Consider the following 12,154-nt stretch of genomic DNA (forward strand, 5'->3'; position numbering starts at 1 on the left):
GATACATGTTAGCTTTCTGCAAAAAATAAAGGAGTAAAGGATTTAGGGACCCTTACTCTCACTTTAATAAGTCCTGATTTGTACTACTAAATAGAAAGTGTCAGAATATTTCATTGTTTCTACAGAATGTATCCCAGTGATGTGAGGAATTTGGTACATCACACTCCAGAGAAGCACCAGGCAGCATTTTTTGCTCCAGATGTGTTCATCTCCCAATGTTTGATTTGATTGCTGTATATAGAGCCAAATATAAAAATATTGTAACAATTGCCAAGGACACAGTCTAGCTTAGTTTGTATGGAAATATAATACACCAGATTTTTAACATTGTTTACTTAGGGAGGGGAGGCAGGAAAGGAGGCACTATGAATGGTGGGGTAAAGAAAGAAAAGAGAAATATCATTTCTCATTAAAAACACACCTAAAGAAGTAAAGATCTATTAGTAAAGGATCTAAAGCAAGAAAGACATTTCAGCACAAACTTGATGGAATAAGTTAATGAGCATGATAGAGTAGAGAATCCACAAATATTCTGTAATTCTGCTCTCAGTGAAAGTAGTTGAGAATTATTACCAGTAACTTAGAAGGGAAGAAATGGAGACTGGAATCAGAATCTCATGTATGGGTTCATCATGATTAGTTCTATTTAACTCAATCCAGTACAAGATACTTGCTCTCATAGAAAAAATGGTGGCTTCTAATGAATCATGGACCAAACCCAAGATTAGTTATTTTAAATGCTCTTGAGCAATATTAGCTACATCAATGTATTTGTAAAAACAACAGCTTGTACTCATCCCATTCTGAGTTTAATCCTAGTGGCTTCTTGCCCAGATTGCCTACAAGGAACAATGGAAAAAAACTGAGATTCTCAGTATCATTCTCCCAGGATGATTTTGTGTCATAATGAAATGAACGGAGTTCCAAGGTCTCTGATGCTAATATATTTGAGGCCTACACAATAGAATCTATTCCTCAGACCTCAGAAAACATGCTGCGGATACACCTCTTATCTTTGGGGCTTGTATACATAGTGGGGAGTAATGCACTGTTGAAGAGATTAGCAAAGTGGCTTGACATGAGGCAAATCATGGCTCTGGAATTCAGTTTTCTCCTTTGCTGTTAAATGAAGAATCAGTGAATTTACTTATCAACTTCAAGCTGTTCTTTCTTCCTTCACAAGGGTGGCCTCTCACCTTCATGACCACTCTATGAGTTAGATTCTCCTACTGCACACTCTCAGTTTTGGCAAACACTTTATTCCTTAAGATGGTCTGTCTGCTTACATGGTCTTGTCTGTCTCCGCATCCCCATGTCCCTCTGCCCCTGTAGACCGTGAGCTCCAAGAGAGAGGCAGCAGCTGGGAGCACAGACGCTGAAGCTGGACTAACTGGTTTCACATTTCACCTCTACCATTTACTTGCTGTGCAAACCTGGGAAGTCACCCAACTTCTTAGTTTCCTTATCTGCATACATGAGGTAATGATAGTACCTACTTCCAGGTTGTTGTGAAGATAATTGACTTAAAAATTTATTAGTATTACAAGCAAAATGTCTTGGCCCTGTGTCAGTGCTTGGTCAGTCCAGTAAACCAGGTAGGGACTGATTGGAATTAGTTCTCCACTGTATCCCCAAATTTCCTGTGGTTTGTTCCTGAAGTGAATCTGTGCAGTGAAAGGATGGATTACATGATAAAAGTGAGACCTGGCTACTCTGTGAGCATTGCGCTGGCTCCTGACATGGGCATGAAGAGTCACATGCATAAGGGATTCCTTTCTGTCTCCTGAACAAATGCATTTGTTTCCTCAGTTTCTTTTATTTTTATATAAATATTCCTCTGAAACACTAATCCTGTCCAGTTACTAGGCCTGAATTTTTTTTAAAGGGTCATTGATATACAATCTTATATTAGATTCAAATGTATAACACAGTGGTTCAACACTTTTCCATATTATTAAATCCTCACACCCTTTAGTGTGGTAATATCTATCAATACAGAAAGATATTACAGAATCATTGACTACATTCTCTGTGCTGTGTTACATTCCCTGTGCCCAACTTATATTGTGATTCCCAGCTATCATGCCCCTTGATTCTCCCTCACCCTCGTGCCTTAACCCTCTGCCCTTGGTAACCACTAGTTACTTCTCAGTGTCTATGAGTCTACTGCTGTTTTGTTCTTTCTGCTTTGCTTTGTTTTTATATTCCACAAATAAGTAAAATCATATAGTATTGTCTTTTACTGCCTGGCTTATTTCACTTAGCATAGTTCCCTCTAGATCCATCCATGTTGTTGCAAATGGCAGGATTTTTTCTTTTTATGGCTGAATAATATTCCATTGTATATAGGTACCACATCTTCTTTATCCATTCATCTTTGATGGACACTTAGGTTGAGCAATTTTTTCCAGAACACATCTCCTCAGGCAAGGGAAACAAAATTAAAAATGAACAAGTGGGACTACATCAAACTAAAAAACTACTTCTGTACAGGAAAGGACATCATCAGCAGAATAAAAGGCAACCTACAGTTTGGGAGAATATATTCATAAATGACTCATCTGATAAGGGGTTAACATCCAAAATATATAAAGAATTCATATGTCTCAAAACCCAAAAACCAAATAACCCAATATATTAATTAGTGGAGGACCTGAACAGACACTTCTTCAAAGAAGAAATACAAATGGCCATCAGACACATGAAAAGATGCTCCACATTGCTAAGCATCAGAGAAATGCAAATCAAAACCACAATGAGGTATCATCTCATACTAGTTAGAATGGCCATTATCCAAAAGACAAGAAATAACAAATGTTGGTGAAGATGTAGAGAAATGGGAGCCTCCTACACTGTTGATGGGAATGTCAATTGGTGCAACAGCATGGAAAGCAATATGGAGGTTCCTCAAAAAGCTAAAACACCATTTGATCCAGTAATTCCACTTCTAGAAATTTATCCAAAGAAAACAAAATCCTTCATTCAAAAAGATATACTCACCCCTATCGTTATTACTGCACTATTTTCTCTCTGCCTGTATTTTTAATTGCTATGCAAGTAATATAGAGATAATATAGTACAATAGTGGTAATCATGAGTTAATCAGACAGACCCATGTGACCATTGCAAGTGACAAGACCTCTCTGAGCCTTAGTTTCCTCATTCATAAAATGGGGATAATCACACGCCTTGGTGTGTTCTGAGAATTAAATGAGATGGTGTTTGTAAAGTACTTAGAGCCCCGGCCCTTTGTTTAATGAGTGGTAAATTCTACATTACTCTTTTAGGTAAAACCCAGCTTTAACTTCAAATAATATAATTTTTTTATAATGGCATTTTATAAGAATGATAACATCATATAGAATCATAGAAAGTTAGCAGTGGAAGGGAACTTCAGGAACATCCATTCCAGTATGCAGATGAATAAACTGATCTGCAGAGGGATTAAGTGGTGCTGCAGAGTCCTCTTGACATTTTTCGTCAGCATTCTTTCTCTGCAACTTAGCACATGGTGGGTACTCTATTAACATAGTGTTTATTGCATGAATGTGTGAAAAGTCAGTGTCTATTGAGTACTTATTGTACCATTCTGCTAAGCTCTGGAGACATTTAAAAAATGGTCAAAGCTTTGTCCTTGCCTTAAGGCACTCAGAAGGCCTTTCTGAGGGAAGGTAAGACAGCCTGTTACCAACATTTCATGTTCTTGACCATCTCTTTGTATTGAAACACCCTTAAAAAAAATTCTGTGATTCTGTACTCTTTATCTTTCTTATTTTCTCTTTAAAGTATCTTGCTGGTTACTCCTCCTCTATTCAACCCTCTAAGTGCATGGTGTTGCTCCATGCTGTCTTGGGTGTTCTCTTTTTTCTCAAGTTGATCTCATTCAATCAATTTCAATTACCATCTAAACTGACAGTTTTCACATTTCTGTGTGCCTAAGAAACAATTGAGAAGCTTGGAAAAGTGAGAATTCCTGCATCCAACACCCAAATAGACTGTTTCAGTAAGTCTGGTCTTGCTACTCAGGAATCTGCATTTTTAACAAGTACCCTAGGGGATTCAGAGAGAGATAAACTAAAGGTCATACCTTCTGAGGAACACTGATCTACAAATGGTATTCAGACTGAAGTATCCAACTACATCTTTCTCTCTCCTCACCTGATGTTTCAAACTCAGCATTTCCAAAGTTGAATTGTCTTCTGCCTTCTAACACTCACAGCCTCTCTCTGCCCCATCTAACAGACCTTTTTGTGCCATTTTCTTTTTCAGTAAATTACACCAACATCTATCAAGTTATTCACATGGAAAACCTAAAAATCATACTTGATTTTCAACCCTCACATCCAACTGAGCACCAAGTCCCATCTTTTTTACTTCTTACATATGTCTCATATTTTATCACCACCCAAACCAGTTTTGTCCAAGTCATCTTCATTTCTTTTCTGAAATACTGAATTAGCATCCAGCTGGCCTCTCTTCATCAGTGGTGTCTCCCCTCTCCCCAGGAGTCATTCTTTACAAGGAGTCAGAATGAAAATTTTAAAATTCTGGTAGAGTAATGTCTTTGCCCTCATCAAATCTTAACAGTTTTGCATTTCTCTCAGGATATAAATCCCAACAATATAAGATAGCCTTCTAAGACCGGCATGATCTGTTATTTGCTTGCATTACTATTTCCTTTTTAAAACATAATTTTGATTCCATCTACATGAATTTCAACTCAACAGTGTCTCTGGGGCTCTATCCATGAGTGGTAGAACTGTTAAGAAAATCAAGAAAGTTTAGATACCATGCCAGATAACAGTTACATTGGGCAGGGGAAGGGGAAGGGCAGGATGTAATGGGTGAGGGACCCACAGGTTCTTCTAAAATACTGGTGATTCTATTTTTCTTAGTAACTGCTAAATACCCAGAGGTTCATGTTTTAAGTTAGTTTTTATGTGTGATATAGTTCACAATAAATTTAAAGTAAAAGGAGTGAATGGGAGAAGAAAACAAAAGGAGTAGGTCTAAAAAAAACCTTTAAAGGAGTTTTTCTGTTAGGGATGGAAATGAGAAAGGAGGCACTGCTGGAGAGGAGATGTGGGTCAAGGGTGGAATATTTTTTAAACAGGAGATAGTGTGGTATGTCTTTATGCTGAGATGAATATTCCAGCAAGGAAGCAAACTGTACATTTGAATACATTCCTTGCAATATTAAATTCAGGCAGATATCGTGGCTAAGAAGTAAGATTGTCAGAATAAGAATTTGTCTAGTCTAGGTTAGAAAAAATATGTTCAATGGCTCTTTTTAATCCACTACCTTGAAGTGTGAGTTCACATATCCTTTTATTAATTGCTGATACACTTGTTCATATTTCTAGCAAATGGATATTATAAATATTTGATAGAGTCTGCCACCTTCTTTCTGTTGAGTTAATGATCACTGTAACTTGTCCAAAGACAATTTTATTTCTAATCATCTTAGTTCCCCAGCAAATGGTTTTAGGCTTGGGATGATGCATTTACTTTACATTTCATGAACATATGCTCAATTTACACTTAAAGAATATTCTGAAAAACTGAAATCATAGCAAGTTTTCTTTGCTAGAGAATGGGATCCTTCATTGGAGCAACACATTTTAAGGAATTAGATCAGGTCTCTTTAGGTTCCCTTATAATAGCAGATATTGATTCTTGTCCTCATGCCTTATTGTAGGGGTGCCAAGCATAGCCTTCTGGGGAGCTAGAGCAGCAGAAGTCAGGTAAGTCACAAATTGCTGAGAAAATACCTTGGGAGTGCCTTCTGGACAACAAATTGACAGTGGACATGAGAGATTTTGCTAGAAAATATACAACCCTAGGGAAATGGTTGCAGCTGGCCCTCCTATGTAATATAATGCTGTCACCTCTCTCCCAGTCTGTACCATCCTGGGAAAGCGTTTTGGCCAAATTTGGCAACTGTTTTTGCATGTGGCCAGAGGTTTTTGTGGGCAAAATCTTGTACTCTAAATTAACTATTTTGGGCTTCATGCCTGTAAAGATAAGTTGGTGCCCACTTGGCTAATTTCTATTAAGAAATATATTCTTTGCCTACTAATGACTTACAATTTTGGGTGGTTTTTGAAAATTAAAATAGCAATTCATGAACCAGGACTGAAACAACAGGCAGAGTTTGGAATGCAGTTTTGATAGTTATGGCTTTTTTTTTTTCCTTTTGTCTTATGTTGTTTGAGGCTCTTAGGAGACAGGGTATTTAATTGGCTTTGGCATGTCTCCTGTAGTCAGTTAATCAGACCATGAGCACAGACAAAAAGAGAAGAAAATGGAAATAAGATTTGTTATGGTGGGAGGAGTCCTGCCAGGACTTGTCTGTTCCTGAGCTGAGAAGTTTTAAGTTTACCTTAAAACTTTCCCTAAACCACATTCTGAATTCACAGCTTATAAATCTTTATCCTGTTTTACAAACCTCATCTCATACTTTTTATGTAACCCAGTGGACATAGACACTGTCTTAGTAGACCTGACAATATATGAATACCCAGGAATTTGAAATGAATAATGATTATATCATGATAACATAACTGCCCAGATTCCTGGGCCCCGTGGTAGGATTTCTTTCTTGAGAGGGCTGAGCAAAGTGGGTAAAGAAAGGAACACACCATCATTGCAACCTTTAGGAGAGGACAATCTGGATGGGGTCTGGGAGATTAATTTATGTGTAAAAGTAATCAAATCAGATAGTAACTACGCTTATCCTGGTGAGGATTTTGTAATATGTATAGTTGTTGAATCACTATGTCATACACTTGAAACCAATGTAAGATTGTATCTCAACTATATGTGAAAAACAAGGTATCAAACTAGCCAAGAGAGCCCATTCTCAACCAAGGTATCACAGTTACCAGGAAATTTATCTAAAATAACCTAAAAGTGACATAGAACTACCTAAGAAATATGTTATGCACTTGCATTACCCATCCACTACCCAGTTTGGAACCCTACTCCCTTAGAGCATATGGAGGAGCTGGAAAATAGTGGAATTTGAGATTTTTTAAAAACTGGAGATAATATGGCATGTCTTTATGCTGATTGAAATATTTCAGCAGAGAAGGAAACTGCATGTTTTAATTCATTTCTTGCAATATTAAACTCAGGCATGTCTTGGCTTAGAAGTAAGATTGTCAGAATGAAAATGTGTCCATTTTTTAATGCCCCAGGCCATTTGAAAAATGCTCTCCTCTTCCCACTTAAAATTCTATTCTTTATTCAGGTTGACAGAGGCTCCTCAAACTGATGAATGAGGGTCCATAAGCTATTTTAAAAGTGTTATCAATTTGGCATCCCAACTCTGATTATCTCATTCTAATAAAAACCAACCAACCACTGAGCAAATTATTTGGGAATTATATTTATTTTAGGTTAATAGAATAGGAAAAACCAATTGATTTTAATTAGATGCAGCCTATTTAAGAGAAAATATTTCAAAGTGTGCTGCTCTGTAGAAACCAAAGGTTCAGAGTCCTTTGTAATTGGAAAACTTGGTTGTGACTGAGTGTCCTATTTCAAGTAAGGATGGATCAAGTTAGGAATTAGATTGATTCAAGGCATTCTGAATTACATTGTTATAGAAGTATTATAGGAGTTTAGGAATAATGGAAAAAATATAATTCATAAGCTTACCACTTCAATACAACAAAAATGGTTCATGTGTTATATTCCTCACTGGACTTTTTCACATGTGTAGCTTCACAAAGTGATACTTGATGAATAAATACAATTTGGTGATTTTTCACATAAACTGAGAACAGACACAGTATATAAATTACCTCATAGATTTTAACCTCTTTTATTCTTTCCTTTTAATAATGAAATTGTCTACATTTTCCACTCATATATACTGAAATGCATATAATCATACATATATTTTATTAAAATGATTTGAGTTTTGATTGAGTTTTCTAAAGTTTGGTAGATTTAAAATAAACTCAGCTGCACTTAACATAGTCAACTCATTGTCCATGTTTATCCCCATTATTTGTCCCCTGTTAAAAGAACTTATCAATAGCAATTTTTCTATATTCATGGAAAAACAAAATGAACAATATGTACACTTAGATGCATATATAAACACATCAGATTATATAATGATTTTGAGATTGAACCATCTGAGTCTAGATTATGCCACACCTGTTGCTTTTTTGTTTGAATGTGTATGAATATAAGTATTCATTAATGGGAAAGAAAACTAGACAAATAATACTTTCTCTTAAGAATCAATAAGAATTTGCCTGAAAATCATGGTACCATAAGTATACAAAAAGTAAACAAATACTGTCTTTACTTTCTTAAAGGGGACTTCAGGTTTCATTGCATATTTAATGGTAGTCATGATACTGTGACAGAAGTCAAAATTAAGAATCCTCAAAAAATTCTAAACAGAGGAATTTTTTTTTTTACTGATCACACTTTAAAAATCCACACATCACTTTTTGAAAGATTAAACATGAGAAAACAAAAACACTCCCTTAAAGATGTTTTCATAATGCTAAGCCATCTCTCTAGGTTTTATTCATTTCATAAAAACATCAGTGAAGCAGCCAAGCACCTTATTAAAACAATATCCAGCATATAATCTAAACAATATCTAAGAGTTTTAATGGAGCTGAAAAAGTAACTAGGAAATTGTTAGAGCCCAAATTTCTCACAGCATATTTTTCACAGGTAATAAGACTCCTAAAGCTACAGAGCTAGAGCAAAAATAGGACTTACCTATACATTTTAATCTTGAATAATGAAGAGGTCCTATTTTCTGCCTATCCAGCTTCTCTGATTTCCACTCAAATGATGACTCTCATGTACTCTGTGTAATCTATGAAACAGCTGAGGACAAAGGAGGAAATCCTACGTAATTAAAATCTAACTTGTTAAACAAGTCCGATGGAATCAACTTGAACCAATAGCATGACTTGCGGAAAAGAATCAGAAACAGGGAATTTCACAAATCAGAAAGAATGTATTTATTCTGGTAAATTGCGATTAAACATGTAACAGGTGACAGATACTTCATAAAAGTTTGCAGTTACTCTGCACACTATGGAGTCATCATTTTTAGTTCAAGAGGATGTGACACTCTTGCCCATGTCTTACACCTCATTCCATGCCACAGCAAGCCAGGGAATATCAGAAAATACTTTCCATTCATTAATGGATAGTACTACCTCTGAATTCCCCCTATCTCTGATAAAATGCTGTTTTTTTCATAGCATATGGCACAAAGATTCAGAGAAGTAATTGGGAAGGTGTGCAAAGTTATGGGAGAAACAAGCAGAACAGTTGGAACTAAAATTCACTTTGTCTTGTTCCAAATGTGTCTTTTGAAAAAAGCATTCCAACTCGTCACTACTAGTTGATGAATGGACACAAGAGTGTAGAACGAGCATGTGTGGGGTTAAGGTATGGATGGGAAATGTCAGCAGGGTTTGCAGGCTGGGGCAGAGCCTAAGAAAACAGGCGCAAGTAGTGTGGACATGAGAAAAGACATTCCTGTCAAATGTGTTGGGAAGGAGTAGGAGATAAATTTGGAAGGTTATTCTGGGGTTACTTGTGAGAAATAATGAATGCTAAAGAATTGGAATGTGGAATAGAATTAGACTGGGTGTTAATACTTGAATTCTAGTCTTAGCTTTTTTACTAAGTAGTTGTGTAGCCCAATAAAATAAACCCCACTTATTCCTCTCTGCATTTCAATAAACTGCTGAGAAAAAGAGAAGCTGAATCTGGTGGTCTTTCAACTCTAAAATTCTATGACTTTATCTTGTAAATTACTGCTAGTCAATGGCTAATGAATCCACTCCAGGACTGCAGGTAGAGAAGTTTATTTGAAAATAATGATACCATAAGTATGCACTTTTTGTGTAAAAGTGAAAAGTAGACAACAGCAGCAGGAATGAGTGGCCTCCCCCCTAGCCTTCCCTTATATATTTTCATCAGATCTTATATGTCATAGCTGGCATTCTGACTTTGCGTTTTTTTAGTGAAAGGAATGAAACAGTATTTTAAAAACTTTTCAACAAAATTACCCCAATAAACCATTTTCACTTTGCATGTTAACCTTAAAGTACTTTTGACACGTTCAGGTCTTTTTCATGCATATATCAGAGAGCATAACTTCGTAATATGCTTTTAATACTTAACACTAATTTTATAAGCATATCCCTGTGTTACTAATTTTTATAGTAAGGGTATATATTATTTCTAGTGTCTGTATGTGTATTGAATAGCTGTATTAAAAGTGTTTTATAACTCTTTATCTTGATATAATTTCATATGCACTGGAAACTTGCAAATGTATACCTAGGTTCATTGATTATTGACACTTTTAATGACTGCATATTAAAGGTGAATCATATTGTTTCTTCATGTGAAGTATTTAGATACTCCTTTTTTATTGTAAATGATTCAATGACCACCTTTATGAACATAGTTTTTTGTTTTTAAGCCACTGTTGAATTTTTCTTTGTAAATGGAAAGGAAAAATAATATATTGGGCCACCTTATTTAAATATTCTAATGGCTTTTAAAAATGTAATTAAAAAAAATAAGTTCTCAACGATGTGAAGTATTGTCTTTTGGTTTTTGTGCCCAGCACTTGCCCTCAACTACATGCTTGTTCTTTCTCGTCCATCTACGTATTTCCTGGAGGACTCAGCAAACCCTTTTAACAAGGAGCTGCTTAAGTCAACACATGCTACTTGCCTGCCCACTAACTGAATATATTAATGCAGATCCTGGTGCGCCACCACTGTTCTCAAAAGAGCATGGCAGTGAGTCAGGGTTATGACATGGGGAGAAATGCATTTCGTCTGAAGGCGACTTCCTGCTTTCCTGTGATGACTCAACACAGGAGAGGTGGGGCGTGAAATTATGGTTTGTGAGGCAAAGGAATTGCTCTTAACAGCCACTAGTTCAAAAGATACTGAGTCTTAATCTTCAGCTCCCCGGGGAGTGGCAGGATAGGCCTTGACCTTTCCTATTCTTAGGGGGCGGCCATTGCAAGAAGAAGGAATGTAGACGACATCATACAAAAAATACCAGCAGAATCCTCTTCCTCCAGTCATTGGCCTGGTTTTATTCCTCCAGTGGTATATTTACATAACTGAGGCAACCCAACCTAGGAACACGGACAGGAACAGACCTAGCTTTGAAGGAAGTATGAGTCATTCAGTCGAGCCCGTCACAACAATATGAAAAGAAAAAAACCACCAGGAAGCAAATGATCTCAGAAGGGGTGGGCCAGTCATGGTTTCTTTGAATTTGGAGATTGTTTGGTCAGCAGGTCCAGGACAGTACGGTCATATGGCTGTATGACCATTATGTGGTCGGTAATCACCGTATGACCTCCCTCACAGAGTTACCATATAAATAGGTAAAGAAAGATAATGGATGTGCCCATCACTGGAAAGTTATAAAATGTTATTTAAGTATAAATTTTTGCATTTATTATAAATTTAAAAATCAGATTAACAATTGGATTTTCTAACTATGGTCAAGTTTACTTTTTTAGATTATGACTCATAGATAGTTGGAGCTAAGGGAATAAGTATGTCCCACTATGTTTCAAGGACTTGTCTGTTCAGAAGGAGTTGTAGTGGAAACAGTACACTCTCTGGAGTTAGAATACACCTAGAATCAAATCTTGGTTCTTCTGTTTACTACCCAGCAGGGTTGAGAAAAGTTGTTTATCTTTGTGAGCCTCAGTTTTCTGACCTGTATAAATGGAGTTAAACTACCATTCTTATAGAGTTGTGAAAATTGAGTTCAGTCAAATCAAATGAACTAATGAATATATAAAGCACCTGGCTTATTGAGCAATATGTAATCATTCCTTCAGCACTGATTCTCAAGGCTATGTGTGTGTGTGTGTATAGGTGTGTATGTACATGTGTAGGGGTCAGAGTTGCTGAGAGGTGGGAGCATGTACAGTTTGAAAATGGCCCTGGGTATTTTAAAAATACACTCCCTCACTCCCTGCAGATTCACACATGTGATTTCGCTTCTTCAAACCAATCTTATTCCAAAAGCATTCATTCAAACACGGTCTGAGAAATCTGAAGGTTATTACAACCTGTGATGGTTTTCATGTTGGCAAGCAGTTACTTTCTGTGCTTTTCAC

The 12,154-nt window shown here is 36.4% G+C and overlaps 1 protein-coding gene across 2 annotated transcripts in view; it reads right to left on the bottom strand.

Annotated features, from left to right (window-relative positions):
- TMPRSS11D (transmembrane serine protease 11D) overlaps positions 1-8,854 on the bottom strand; it is a 55,267-nt gene extending 46,413 nt beyond the window's left edge. The window contains exon 1 of one of the 2 annotated variants that reach the window (XM_036918147.2): positions 8,752-8,854. In XM_036918147.2, coding sequence (XP_036774042.2) covers positions 8,752-8,759 — 8 coding nt within the window. In that variant the 5' untranslated portion in view covers positions 8,760-8,854. The remainder of the gene's footprint in view (positions 1-8,751) is intronic. The other variant, XM_036918148.2, reaches the window with a different exon arrangement.
- Positions 8,855-12,154: the final 3,300 nt, after the last annotated feature.

Source organism: Manis pentadactyla, chromosome 5 (assembly GCF_030020395.1).
Source record: "Manis pentadactyla isolate mManPen7 chromosome 5, mManPen7.hap1, whole genome shotgun sequence".
NCBI lineage: Eukaryota > Metazoa > Chordata > Mammalia > Pholidota > Manidae > Manis > Manis pentadactyla.